Raw genomic sequence first — 15,975 nt, 5'->3', positions numbered from 1 at the left:
TCCCTCTGCCCCCATACCTTGCCCTATGTATCTTTCCATTTGTTGTTCCTGAGTAGTATCCTTTATAATATACTGGTAAACTAAGCAAAGTGCTTTCCTGAGTTTGAGTTACCGAACCTGAGGAGGGGGTTGGGAGAACCCTCGACTTGTAGTTGGCAGGTCAGAAGAACAGGTGACCATTTCCCCAGGATGTGAGACTGGTGCCTGAAGTGTGGACAGTCTTGTGAAACTGAGCCCTTAACCCCTTGGAGTCTGCACTAACTCCAGGCGTTGGTGTCAGAATTGAATTGAATCAAATTGAATTGAATTGTTGGACATCCAACTAGTGCGAGAAAAGACTCCAGTATCTGAGCCAGTAAGTCCTATATGACATTAATTCACAGTGAACACACAGGAAAAAGGAAGCCTCCTTAAAATACTACCATCTAATTTTAGGATGAATAGTTCCACTTTTATTCTAAAAATAAAATTATGGGATTTATAGTTACATATTCGCAAATATTTGACTTTAAAAAAATGTATATATGTCAATCCTGATGAAAAGGATGGTTCATGAACACCCAGAAATAAGTGATCATGAGGAATTAGCCTGTGTTCTCACTAAGGCCAAGTGATTTCATACTGTCCTCATTTCCTTCTTTGACAGATTAGCTACATCAGTAGATCTTGGAAATTAAACAGACACATTACATCAGGTCTTTAGCAAGACGCCTGGCAAGTCACTTGATGATATCCCTGTGGTCAAAGTGAAGAAATGTGGAAACAACATGCTAGAAAACAAGTAAGTGGATGAGCTACCAATTGAATATCTATGTCCAAAATGTGATGCTCATTGGAATGATGTCAAATTGCTGGAAGATTCCTAGGACATTTCATTAAGGGTCCCCCTTCAGCCTTTTCTTAGGCAATACTTTGTCAACAATGGAAGTGAAAGGTAATTTACTAGATACATAAATGATACAAAGCTGACATTTGCTCCTCCTTACTTCTCTAACCTCATCCTCTCTTACTCTCACCCTTTGCTCATTTCACTCCAATTACACTGGCCTCTTTACCATGCTTCAAATATGTCAAATACACACATGCCTCAGGACCTTTGGATATGCAGTATCACAGCTCATGATACCGTGATACTTCTTCCTCAAGCATCTACATGACTAACTCATTTCCTTTGGGTGTCTGTTCAAAGCTCATCTTGTCAGACCCACCTTCCTTGACCACCTGCAGTAAAATAACACCCCTATTAGCCTTTGTCTCCTTACCCTGCTTAATCTTTCTTCTTAGCACTCATCGCCATCTGACAAATTATATGTTTACTGATATATTTGTTTCTCACCTGCATTCTTGCTTTCAAACCTTGAAATGAAGCTCTTTAAGGACAGATAGGGAATTTATTTTGTTAAGACTATATCCCCAATACCTAGAACAAGGCTTAGCTCATAGTGGGCACTAAATAAATATTTGTAAAAACAAATTAATAAATGTGAAAAGGTACATGAATAAAAGAATAAAAATTTTAAAAGATCTTGACAGATTTGACAGACCATAATTTCAAAGATTAATAGAGATAATATTAATATATTTGAGGCTCTGATCTTAGGAAAAAAATCCCAAATGCACTAAAAGAGGAAGGATAAAAAAGTGGCCTAACAGTTGCCCCCTCCCAGAAAAAAAACTAGACACTAACCTTACACTTTTCAAAAAACTAACTCAAAATGGATCATAGGCCTAAAGGTAAAATAACACAGGAGGGAATTTAAGTGATCTTGGGGTTGGTGATGAGTTTTTAGATACATCACCAAAAGCAAGATCCATGAAAGAAAAAAAATTGATAAATTAAAATTCAGTAAAATTTAAAACTTCTGCTCTATGAAAAACACTATTATAAGGATAAAAAGACAAGCCACAGCCTGAGAGAGAATATATGCAAAATGCATAGCAAACACCTTGCATCTAAAATATATCAATAACTCTTAAAACTCAACAAAAAGAAACCAGCCCAATTAAAAGGGCAAAGATCTGAATAGACACCTCACCAAAGATCTACAGATGGATAATAAGCATACAGAAATACACTCAACATTATATGTCATTAGGGAATTGCAAATTAAAACAACGAGACTTCATTATACATTTATTTCAATGGCTAAAATCCAAAACACTGACAATAGCAAAGACTGACGAGGATATGGAACAACAGGAACTCTGGTTCACTAGTGGTAACAATACAAAATGGTACAGCCACTTTGAGTGGCAGTTTCCGATAAAACCAAACATAGTCTTACCATATTATCCAGCAAAAGCACTCCTAGGCATTTACCCAAATGACTAGAAAACTTATTTATGTCCACCCAAGAACCTGTACATTAATGTTTATAGCAATTTTATTCATAGTTGCTAAAATGGAAGGGTCCAAGACGTACTTCAGTAGGTGAATGGATAAACTGTAGCACATTCAGACAATAGACTATTGCTCAGCAAAGAAATGAGCTAACAAGCCATGAAAACACAATGGAGAAACCTAAAATGCATATTGCTAAGTGAAAGAAGCCAATCTGAAAAGACTGCATATTGTATGATTCCAACTATATGACATTTTAAAAATAGCAAAGTATGGTGACAGTAAAAACAGCTGTGGAGGGAAGGATGAATAGGTACAGCAGAAGAACAGAGAGGATTTTTAGGGCAGTGAAATTAATCTGTCTGATAATATAATAGTGAACACAATGCATTATGCATTTGTCAAAACCCATAGAACTGTGCAACACAAATGCAAATGAAAACTATGTAAATGAAAAGAGCAAATGCAAATGAAAACTATGGACTTGAGTTAATAATAATACATCAATAATGGCTCATCAATTGTAGGAAATGTATAACACTAATGCAAGATGTTAATAATACAGGAAATTGTGGGCGGGGGAGAGAAGGAATATAGGTATTCTGTGATTTCTCTTGAATTCTTCCTTAAACCTAAAACTGCTCTAAAAAATAAAGTCTACTTTTTTATAAAGTGGCCTGATGGTACATAGCAAACAAAATAATGAGTCCAATATGACTCAAAATATGATATATCAACAACAACAAAAGAGTCTGAGCTTGAGCTGTTTGAAAGAATAGTATGTGGAACAAGAGACTTGGTGGTCTTGCTTTACTCTTCCTTAGATAGCCCATACCTCATTTCTGGGTACTACTGGAGAATATCTAAGAGAACAATCAGGAATGTGACAGATTTGAAACCATTACCCCTGGGAAGAAACTGGAAATGTTTAAACCACAGAAGGCTCAAGGGAGCATCAGGATAACATTCTTTACTATTCCAAAGACTATTTTGCAGAAGAAAGATTAGGCTTGTTTCACATGAACCCATGGGATAGAACCAAGCCTGAAGTCAATGATTCTCAATCCAACCACACATTATAATCACCTGGGAATGAATAAACAAATGAGCAAGTGAATGAATGAATGAAATTATTTTGTAAATACAGACTCCACTTCACATTAGTTATATCTAGGGAGTGTGACCTGGGTACAACTTATATTTTTAAACATTTCTAGGTAATTTGATATTCAGCCAGAGTTGAAAACCACTGACCTATGTGTAAAAACTCTTGGGCAACAGATTTCTTCTCAAAATTAGGAAGAATATTCTAATAGTGCTGTCCTAAGGATGAAAACAGGTTGTCTTGGAGGTTTCAGGTCAAATAGGAGACAAAGCCAAAGGTAGAAAGCACATGCCTTAGAGTCGATAGACCTGGGTTTAAATCAGTTCTGTCACTACTAATTGTATAACAGGGAAGGTTTCTGGATGTTTGTATCTTCAATTTCCTCATTCACAAAATAAAGATGATAACACTCAACTTCACCGAGCTTTATGTGACTTCAATAAAACCAGCTATGTGAAGTGCTACAATTCCATTTCTAAAAGAATGGTAGGCTAGGTACCCTGCCAATGAGAATTAAAGCTACTGAGTAAAATAATGAAAACATCTTTGATGCATCAATAAACGAGAATAAAGTAAGGAACACTAAATATAAAACTAGCACCTACACAGTAAATGTTTTGAGGGCATCTAGTAAACCAGGTAGATCTGAATGTTGGTTTTCAAAGTTTCACCAGGTTCTAGGAAAAGCAAACAAAAATCCCAGGACCTGCTCAAGATTAGTGAATCTAGTACAGAACCACACCCCACTATAAACCAGGACCCAAAAGACTGCATGTGCAGTTTAGAGAGAATAAAAACAAGGTTGACTCACTCATACTCCTAGACTATTCCCAGGGCACTGCAAAAAAACCTTCGTCTTTCTGAAATTTGGTGCTAAATGAAGGGATAAACATCTTCCCTGAGAATCCACAACTTTAGGCTAGTGCTTACATAAGTAACCCAAATGCATGCTACCTGGATAATCTGAAAAATCTCAAGCTAAAAATTTAATTTAAAGAGTTCACAGGACTCTTACATAAATTATGCATTGAGAAAGACACAACATTCTGTGGTACTTCCGCTAAACTACATAATCTGAATCTAATTATAACAAAACAGTAGATAAACCCAAACTGAAGGATGTTCTTAAAAAAAAAAATTGAGGAATTTTTTTAAGTTGCCTAAACAAATATCACAACTAAATACAATATGTGATCCCAGATTGGATGCAGAACAAGAAAAAGTGTTTTTTCTTTTGTTATAAATGGCATTCATGGAACAATTGGAGGCTGAGGCAGGCAGATCACGAGGTCAAGAGATCGAGACCATCCTGGCCAACATGGTGAAACTCAGTCTCTATTAAAAATACAAAAATTAGCTGGGTGTGGTGGCGTGCTCCTGTAATCCCAGCTACTCATGAGGCTGAGGCAGGAGAATTGCTTGAACCCGGGAGGCAGAGGATGCAGTGAGCTGAGATCGTGCCACTGCACTCTAGCCTGGTGACAGAGTGAGACTCCGTTTCAAAAAAAAAAAAAAAAAAAATTCTACAAGATAATAGTACATCAATGATAATTTCTTGATTTTGATAACTGTTCTTGCAGTTATATAACAGAGTGCCCTTGTTTTTAGGATATAGATATTTAGAGATAAAGGGACATTTTTTCTGCAACTTACTCTCAAACAAGCCAGAAAATAACGTGTGTGTGTGTGTATATATATGTGTACATACATATATATGTATATATATATACACACATGTGTGTGTATGTATATATACACACACATTCATACATATACACACACATACATGTAAAGAGAGAGCATGTGTAAACATGGTAAAATGTTAATGCAGTATTTGAGGAGTTTGGGTGAAGTGATATGGGAATTTGAATATTTCTGTACATTTTTTATAAGTTTGAGATTATTTCAAAATAAAAGCTAATCCAAAAGAAAGAAGACTCTGTAAAGAGTAGTGGTTTCTACTGAGGCATAAAAAGTAAACATTAATATTTCTATTTATTTTTTAATCTCATCCTTTTAAATGTCTATTTTTTGTATACGTAATGTACATATTAGTACTTGCATATAATTGATAAGTATCTTAAATTGGAAAAAATCACAAATACATGAGTCACAGGACATTTGATAGTATAAGATGGGGTTAGATAGTGTAAGATGATAAAAGAGAATCATTACTTTTGCTAAGTATGAAAATGGCACTGTAGATAAATATAAAAGTATTCTTATTTGTTTAAAAATACACATAAAAGTATTTAGGGATAAAATTAGAGGATATCTGTAACTGACTTCAGGGAACGGAGCTACCATGTGAAGATACATAGTGGAGACCACATGAGCCAGGGGACAGCCAGCATCAACTTGGAGACATGTAAGTAAAGCCATCGAAGACCACCCTTCTTCAGCCACGCCACTATGAGCCCAGGCGAGACTGCTGACCAATGGAATCATAAGCAGAAAAACAGTGAGGCCGTTTGTTCTGTAGCAATAGATAATTGGTACAGAATGTTGGAATGAATTAAACAGTCAAGTCAAAAGATGAGAAAATGGCCTTTACAATATCCTGCTTTCATGCTTTTATCAACAATACATCTAAAATCTCAGGAGAGAAAAAAGATGAAAATAAAGGGATATAAAAATTATACCAGGCAAAAACTAAAATAAGCAAGCTAGTGTAAATTACCAATAATACTAGATAAGATAGACTATCACAAAAGGCAGTATTTGTGCTAAAAATAGTCATTCTATGACGGGGTCAAAATGTAAGAAAAATGAAATAATCTGAAACTTTAGTGCATCTAATAACATAGTCTCAAAATACAAAATGCAAAAATGGACAAATCTATGTAGTGAAATAGACAAATCCACAATTATAGTGGGAGATTTCTAACACCCCCTCTTGATAATTTATATAGTTAAAACAGTAGAAAAACTCAGTAAGGACATAGAAGATTTGAACCCACACAATTAACAGACTTGACTTAATGAACTTATATAGAACATAGTGCCCAATAACTGATATATACTATTTTTAGGCATAGATACAACATTTATGAAAACAGAGCACATGTTAGACCATAAAACAAATTTCAACAAACTTTAAAATGCTAGAATTTCATAGACTACATTTTTTGGCCAAAATGCAATTAAGTCTGAAATCATTAACAAAGACAATCAGAAAAACTTTAGATTTGGAAATTCAAAAACACATAGATCAAGAAAAATCACAAGCAAAATTTGAAAATATTTAAAAATAAATAATAAAAATATTATGCATCAAAAAGTAGCTGAAGCAGTAGAGTGGATCTGTAGCTTAAATACATACAATAAGAAAGAAAGGTAAAAATGAAATAAGTGATGACGTTAAAATGTCAGAAAAAGCACAGCAGAAAAGATTTTTTTAAAAAGTAGAATGACTGAAACAATAAAAAAATCAGAAATGAATGAAATATAAATAAGAGGATCAATAAGCCAAAAAATGGTTCTTGGCGAGGGCTAAATTGACAAACCTCCCACAAGATTACTGAGGGGAAAAAGAGAGGGTACAAATAAACAATATTGAGAATGAAAATAAGACATTACATATGCTATAGAAATTTAAAAGTTAAATAGAAGATATTATGAACAACCTGATGTCAATTAATTTGAAAATTTAGATGAAACAAATTCCTTGAAGAATTTACCTTACAAAAACTAAGTCAAGAATAAAACCTGAGTACTTCTAGAACTGTTAAAGAAATTTAATGTACAAAGAAAATTAAAAAAAGATAAAAAAGGCTAGGCATGGTAGCTTCCACCTATAATCCCAGTACTTTGGGAAGCCAAGGAGCGGGGATCGCTTGAGTCCAGGAGTTTGAGACCAGCCTTGGCAACATAGTGAGATCCTGTCTCTACACACACACACAGACACACACACACACACACACACACACACACACACACACACACACACACGAAAATCTCCCCTCAAGGAAAGCTCCAGATCCAGATGGTTTTACCTGTGAGTTTCACCAATCATTAGAGAAACAAACATCAGTCTCACATAACCATACTAGGGTCTCTCATACCTACCACATTACAGGTACTCAAATATATGTTAGTTTTCTTCCCCTTTCTCCTATCCCCAGGGGCAAACAACTGGAAAATCATGACAGAAAAGTTGGAAAAGAGGGTTCAACATTGCATGGTAAACTAGACTAAATGATCCTTTTTAACTTCTATGATTTCCTGGAAGTGTACAATATTAGAAATTGGTCAACAGACTTATAACCACAGTAAGAGAGGTTTTCACTATATACACATGTATGTACTTACCCACATATATCTCATTTAAAATTCAACAAGTAGAGTCCTGCATCTTTGAAATAGTACAATTCCTTGTAATTTATGCTTGCCTCCTTTTCTTCTTAACTAAATCTCACAAATTCTAAAGCTTTACCATTTAAAATTCTTCACCAAAGATAATTCCTTACCAGAGAGAAAATGGTTTACCTGTTTGTCAAACTACTGAGAAATTAAATTAATTACTCAAACTTGAAGGTTGTGTATTTTCAGGAAAAAGAATTCTTACAGCTATAACAACTTTCATCTTCCAAGAGATGTAATTCCACATCCTATCTCTCAGATGAAAGGTATCAAGTTCTCCAAGCCTCCATCCAATCCTATTCTGAAAATGAAAAGCTGACACTATTTGGAAAAAAACAAAACTACATTTATTAATCGTCAGAACAGGATATAACATTAATTTCTTTGCTCTTGTGATGAGCAATTTTTGCTAAGAAGCCAAGAGAAGAGGTTGTTATAAGAGGCAGCTGTTTGGGTGAAATAAACATTCAGGAGCCATTCTTACCTTAACAATAGTCACATCCATGCCGGATAAATGTAAAATCGGGGCAGCATTTTTTTCAAATAGAGTCCTGGCTTTTCTGTAAGAAAGGAAAAAATACAAACATTTTAACACAGGTTATCAAGAGGAAGAACAAAAAGCCTTACAATCTTCTTCAGGGCAGAATAAGAAAGACTATACAATACGGGTTTCCTTTATTTGTTCAAGTACAGAAAGTTTAACAACAAGTAATGAGTTAATATGAATGGAAAAATAGAACCTTAAACTCTGGGGCCTCTGAGAATTTGCCGTTTATCTAATGCAATAAGCTCTTATCCATTTGGGAGGCTTATAGTTCACACTGCAGTTCCTCTAGGGGAAGAACAAACACTAGATATGGTTCCATTCAGGCAACAATGCTTGATTCACTCAAGTATTCATTGAGCACCTACTGTGTGACAGACACAGGTGGAGGAGCTAGGAATACAACATGACAAAGCAGACAAAACTACTAATTCACGAGAAGCTTGTCTGAAACTCCCAGGCACTGTCATGCCCTCTCTGTGCTCCTCTAGTACCTTATACACATCTCTGTTAGTGACTTTCACACTGTATGGTGATTAGAGACTTCCAAGACTGTTGTCAGGGCTAGACTGGAAGCTTTCCAAAAATAAATACCAAATCTTATTAATCCTTGAATCTCCTGACCTCTAGGATTATGTATGGCATACTCAGAAAGTACTAACTATCTGATGAATTAATGCACAAATGAATGAATAAAACTGCCCCAAATGTAGACATGTAAATTCTAAAGAAAAGGAAACAACATGATGTCTTATAAGGAGAAAAAACAGCCTTCAAAGTGTTTGCATATTTCAAAAGTATTATGCATATCATTCTGACAGTGAACTCTTGTCCAATTCAGGTCAGAATTCAAAAACACAGTCTAGGAATCTAGGGATGCAGAAGTTGCAAAACAGTCTCTTCCACCAATGGCACAGTCTCAAAGTCAAACTAATGTTGAAACATACCAATTAGTTGACCTGTCTTTTACTCAAGTATTTCAACTATTACATAAGGAGAAAAAAAATCCAGTACTTTCAATGAATGTCAAACACCTAACTTTTATATCCACATTTACTCAGTCCTCTTTCTTATTTTTAAACTAAAGATGTATCCTTTGACCTTAAGGATACTTTATATAAGAACTTAAGGATATTTTATAGAACAGACATTGTATATTTAGCTACAAAGGCAGCTAATGAGGAACACGTATAGTTACGCACAGGCCAAACTCAATATTGTTTAAACTAAAAAGAACCACCAAATGGCATATAGAACACAAATCATTTCTTATTATGAATTAAAATAGAAATTGAGAGGCTTGCACAAATTTTCATAAGAACCATCCAAAAGAATATCTCAAACCAAGGGCTTGAGTGTATTATAAGCAAATTAAATATTTTCTACCTTTCTACTGCTCTGAATGATTATTAGAATGAACATAAAAGGGTAAATGATAATTTCTCCTTTCCAGCTCACCACTTCTGGGGGCTTAACCCAACATTAAAGCACTGAGCTAGTGATACTGCAAACAATTCTCCTTCCAGGGTTCCTTTCATTACTAGATTGGTAGGAAAGGATCAGTTGGAAGTGGATCAGATCTATTTCCTAAAAGCAAAATTCTGAAGAAGTCTCAATCTGCCATATCAATCACAACCAATCTGTAACCTCCTCTGAGTTAGTTTAAGAAATCAGGTTAGAATATTTGGGTCTTTATTCACATCTTTATATGATGTTATGAGTTCAGAAAACCTTTAAAATGAAGGTGAAGACTTTTTTCCTTCTAATGTTCTATATAAAAGATTGAAAAACAAGTGTTACTAGTAAGAAATAAATTATTTATTACATAATTAAGGGTGAGATAGCACCGAGGCTAAATAAAAACCTTAGGTACTTATAGCAATTTCCAGACTCAGGCACACATGAAAAATAATTACTCTTTTATGTATTATTTATTAATGCTAAATACATAGTTATCTTATTTCTTAAAGCTCTTACGTAGTTTTAAACCAGTACTACATAATGAAATAGCTACATGATAAATTATAAATTATGTGTCAGGACAGAGCCATGATGACAAAAATAGTGCAATTAAATAGTGAAAGCTTTTAAAAGAAAAAAAAAAAAAGGATGCTGGAGAGTTTCAGACTTTCCTAGAAGCACGCAGGGATTCACCTTGCTAAAGGAGACAACGCCTTTAGAAAAGACTTTCCTTCAGTGGCAGTATTTTAGCTTACCTTTAGATAAAGATGTTATAGTTTTAAACAAGAATCTACCTTTAAAAATGCAAATATATTTATATGTAAAAAGAACCTAAAATTCCTCTGAAAAATTTGCTTATTAATTTTAAAAATGTAGATACTTCTTAGAAGCAGGAACTCAAAATAACTGGCTATTGCTTAAACGAATTGCCATGTTTCATCAGAAATTGGCAAGTTGTTCAAAAGCCAAAATTGACAAATGGGATCTAATTAAACTAAAGAGCTTCTGCACAGCAAAAGAAACTACCATCAGAGTGAACAGGCAACCTACAGAATGGGAGAAAATTTTTGCAACCTACTCATCTGACAAAGGGCTAATATCCAGAATCTACAATGAACTCAAACAAATTTACAAGAAAAAAACAAACAACCCCATCAAAAAGTGGGCAAAGGACATGAACAGACACTTCTCAAAAGAAGACATTTATGCAGCCAAAAAACACATGAAGAAATGCTCATCATCACTGGCCATCAGAGAAATGCAAATCAAAACCACAGTGAGATACCATCTCACACCAGTTAGAATGGCCATCATTAAAAAATCAGGAAACAACAGGTGCTGGAGAGGATGTGGAGAAATAGGAACACTTTTACACGTTGGTGGGACTGTAAACTAGTTCAACCATTGTGGAAGTCAGTGTGGCGATTCCTCAGGGATCTAGAACTAGAAATACCATTTGACCCAGCCATCTCATTACTGGGTATATACCCAAAGGACTATAAATCATGCCGCTATAAAGACACATGCACACGTATGTTTATTGCGGCACTATTCACAATAGCAAAGAGTTGGAACCAACCCAAATGTCCAACAACGATAGACTGGATTAAGAAAATGTGGCACATATACACCATGGAATACTATGCAGCCATAAAAAAGGATGAGTTCGTGTCCTTTGTAGGGACATGGATGAAACTGGAAAACATCATTCTCAGTAAACTATCGCAAGGACAAAAAACCAAACACCGCATGTTCTCACTCATAGGTGGGAATTGAACAATGAGAACTCATGGACGCAGGAAGGGGAACATCACATTCCGGGGACTGTTGTGGGGTGGGGGGAGGGGGGAGGAACAGCATTAGGAGATATACCTAATGCTAAATGACGAGTTAATGGGTGCAGGAAATCAACATGGCACATGGATACATATGTAACAAACCTGCACATTGTGCACATGTACCCTAAAACCTAAAGTATAAAAAAAAAAAAAAAGTCTGAGTAATAAAAAAAAAAAAAAAGAAATTGGCAAGTTGTTAATTTATTAGGTCTCTTAAGGAATAGAACAGTTACACTGAAGTAGGCCAAAGGAGAGGTACAAGAGCTTATGGGAAGGATGAGATAGTGAAGTGAAGACTGTTCTGAACCTAACCCATGGTCAAGAGTAACAATTTCAGCAGTTTATATTTCTTACATTGTGCGCTTATTATGAAATGGAAATTGTGCCTAATAAGCATTATCTCATTTAATACCAAAGGTCCCTATTCCACATAATAATTTTTAAAGTATGTACTATTGCCTTTCTGATTTTACAGATGAGTAAACTGGGGATTTAAGAAGTGAATTAACTCCCACAATATCACAGAGCTAGTAAGCAGCAAAACAGTAAACAGACCAGGTTCCTCAAACTCCCAGACCCAGGCAGAGTTCTCTGTTATCTTCAGCCACAGGCCACCACTGACAATTTACTTATCTTGGGTATTTTGACTGTGTTATATTAGGGCTTGTTGATTTGTTGGTATGATTTAGTATTGATATTAAACAAAAATGATCAATAGGCATTATGACTGGTGCGTTTATGGGGGAGGGAAGCGGCTCTAACAAAGCCCAGCAGATATGATTCAGTTAGGCAGAATAGTCTGTTTAGACAATCTGAATTAAACCGCTGAATTACAAAGAAATAAAGCAGGATGTGTCCTCCTGTCTGTGAAGTCACACTCACTGCCTCTCAATAAATGACTAGAAAAACTGACTTCAGAGACCCTGTGTTTTACTCCAGACAATATTATGCCTACCACTTACAATTAGCCCAAACTATCTTTCTTGTTGTTGTTCTTATTACCTTAATGTCATTTTACTTAGATCTTATAGAATCCAATTTAATACATACTTACTAATTTTCTTTCTTTTTTTTTTTTTTTTTTTTTTTGAGACAGGGTCTCACTCTATTGCCCAGGCTGGACTGCAGTTGCGTGATCATGGCTCACTACAGCCTCGACCTCCCAGGCTTAGGTGATCCTCCCACCTCAGCCTCCTAAGTAGCTGCAACTACAGGTAAATGCTACCATGTGTGTCTAATTTTTGTATTTTTTCCAGCTAATTTTTGTGTTTTTGTAGAGACAGAGTTTCACCATGTTACCCAGGCTGGTCTCAAACTCCTGGGCTCAAGTGATCTGCCCACCTCAGGCTCTCAAAGTGCTGCGATTACAGGTGTGAACCACTGCACCCAGCCTACTAATTTTCTGATTCCCAAAAAGCCAAAAAGAATTGTTCTGGACATTAGGGACATAAGAAATATCACTTTTTAACACTCAACCCTTTAATTCTATTTTTTTCAAAATAAAATGTTAATTATTTATTCTAAAGCCATCAAAGTCTTTGTATTCACCTTTCCAATTGAATAACAGTTACATCTAACATTGTAAAAAAAAAAGTTTTGCCTATTTTTCCTTAACAGACTTTGAGTCTCCACACACCCACTCCCCACCCCCACATACAGCCTCCCCACGTTTTAGTGTGGTTCATTTGTATAATCAATGAACTGCCATGATCAAATCATTATACACCCAAGTCTCAACTATTCTTCACACCTTAATTCCCACAATTCCGACATGACATTTCCAGGCCAGCCAGATCAGTTAAAGGCTGTCCTGTGTTATAACAAAGCCATAACTAGGTCACTCCTGTCTCCAGGCCCCTGCCCCATGGGCCGTTTCCTCAGCTGAGAAGAATGGGTAGTCTTCTCCTGCCTGCTTCCTCCCAGGCCTAGCTCAAGGATCATCCCTTTTGGAAAGAACATTTCTGATCTCCCAAGCCCACAGTATTCTTGGCCATTTCTGAACATCCTGTGGACAGAGATGGCCTAAGGATTTACGCCCTAGCAGTACAGCAGTCGCTCCCAAGGGGACTACTTCCAAGCAAATAAGACATCTTTGTAGGTGTTAATCCTGGAATGATTATTAAACTTCAATTAGACAAGTTTGCTAAGCATCCATTAGTTTTATAGTTATTTCTCATTTAACTGTTATTTCTACATTACAAATGAATCTTATTGCTAGAAGAGTACTAAACCTAATTCTTCCAATTCCACACAATCTCACTAGCTGCCTGATAGTCTGTTATTTCTTTCCCCCTTAGAAAAACCAAGTATATAACAAGTCACAAACGGAACTACCCTTTGCAAGCTGCAGGATTGAGAAAAACAGTGGCCTTCTTCACTTGTGCATTGGGAGGAATGAGTTGATTGCCAAACACCTAAAAAAGAAAAGAGCAAAGTTTTCAGTAAAAGTCCATTTATTTGGTAAATGTCACATGTATTCTTTCATTCCAAAAAATATGTACTTGCAGCACATACGGTGTCTACCCTTGGGGAAAAATATTCTTTCATGATCTCATATTAACGAAAACGCCATCAACAACAACAAAAAGTAACATTATTTAATGACAATAAGCTGTATTTTGTATTGGAATAAAAAAATCCTGCTTTATCTACTAGAGGCAAATAACATTTATTTTCTCTATAAGATATAGCTAGGTTTATTATAACATATAATTAGTAAGGCCATAGTCTGTCAGGAGAGAAGTTTAATCTATGTCTTCAGTTTTCAGAGTACAATATTCTCTCCAGGTCATCACTAAAATCTGTTCATGAAGAATCTTTGTGTTACCAGTTAATCTTCATATGTTTACACACATACAAAATAAACCGAATACTCTATTTGCCTTCTCTTCTTTGCAACCCTGTATGATAACTAAATAGCAGCAACTGGCAGGGGAAAAGAAACGTAACTAATATATACCAAGCACCTTTTATTTGACATTTTTACACACATTATTCTTAGTTCTCAGAAACCAAGGAGGTATAAAATAATCCGTTTTCCGATTAGAAAGCCCAGAATCAGGAAGATTAAGTTCCTGAAAGTCACAAAGTTGATCAATTACAAGCCTGGAATATTACATCTTCTAATTCCAAAGCCTTTCTAAGCTCTAAAGAGAGGATCAAGGATGAGGTAGAATTAAAAGGCAGAGGACTAGATGTGAGGAGTCTAAATGAGAAATGAATGGGAACTCTTGCTATTATGTCTGAATTGGAAATGATGGTCAACAAAAAGAATAAGAATAGGAAAGTACCAAAATGGGCAAAACTTGGGGTCTTGAATGGTGGAAGTAGGCCTGAACCAAGAAAGCAGAATTCTAGTATGGAAGTACAAAGTAAAGCTAGGAGGAGGAAAAAAAGTAATGCAAATATTTTTTATTGAATAACTTACTCTAAATCTGCTATGTCCCTGACAGTTCATTTTGGAGCCTTTCTTATTATTGTCTATTGCTTGCTTTAAAAACAAAAACAAAAACAAAAATACTTTTTTTCTGAAGTAGAGAAAAAGACACACTATTTCTTTGTAAAAGTTTCTGGAACATTATAATTTCTATTCTGTTTTCATTCTTACTTAGACTTTAATATTTTGCTGCTAAATCTGCAAGTACTATAATTTTTCCTTTTTCTATCTATACTATTTCTGGAATGTGGCAGAAATGATATCACTAACCATTCTCTCTGGCCTACCAGATTCCACACCTATGGTAGTAAGATTATTCCTCCTTGCCCTCGTTTCTTAGTGTCTAAAGTTTGTTCCTACTTGCAACTCAAATCTCAGATTCGCAGTGAGCTAAGGAGTTTATGTGAGACTACATTAAGTTTATGTGAGATTTGTTATTAAATATCATATTTTCAAGAATTTAGACTGTAAAAGGAAGTACACAGATAGGAAAATTAGCTAGCAGAGGCTATAAGGACAAATCCACTTCCATTTGTGAGATGGAAGGAACTAAACATGCAGGGGAAGTGGAGAATTAGAATAGAAAGAAATAAGGCCTGGCAAGGTGGCTCACACCTGTAATTGCAGCACTTTGGGAGGCCAAGGCGAGTGGATCACAAGGTCAGGAGTTCGAGACCAGCCTGACCAACATGGTGAAACCCCGTCTCTACTAAAAATACAAAAATTAGCCAGGCTTGGTGGCATGTGCCTGTAATTCCAGCTACTCAGGAGGCTGAGGCAAGAGAATCACTTGAACCTGGGAGGCGGAGGTTGCAATGAGCTGAGATTGCGCCACTGCACTCCAGCCTGGGCAACAGAGCGAGACTCCATCTAAAAAAAAGAAAGAAA

At 35.7% G+C, this 15,975-nt stretch overlaps 1 protein-coding gene across 1 annotated transcript in view; it reads right to left on the bottom strand.

Moving 5' to 3' along the window:
• AGK (acylglycerol kinase) overlaps nt 1–15,975 on the bottom strand; it is a 105,249-nt gene that overhangs the window by 46,103 nt on the left and 43,171 nt on the right. Inside the window, exons 4-5 of the mRNA XM_003270821.4 lie at nt 13,986–14,065; nt 8,293–8,368 (exon numbers count right to left, since the gene is read on the bottom strand). Of these exons, the coding sequence (XP_003270869.1) occupies nt 8,293–8,368; nt 13,986–14,065 (156 nt within the window). The remainder of the gene's footprint in view (nt 1–8,292; nt 8,369–13,985; nt 14,066–15,975) is intronic.

The sequence above is a fragment of the Nomascus leucogenys genome, chromosome 13 (genome assembly GCF_006542625.1).
Source record: "Nomascus leucogenys isolate Asia chromosome 13, Asia_NLE_v1, whole genome shotgun sequence".
Classification (NCBI taxonomy): Eukaryota; Metazoa; Chordata; class Mammalia; order Primates; family Hylobatidae; genus Nomascus; species Nomascus leucogenys.
This window is presented reverse-complemented; position numbering and strand designations above follow the sequence as displayed.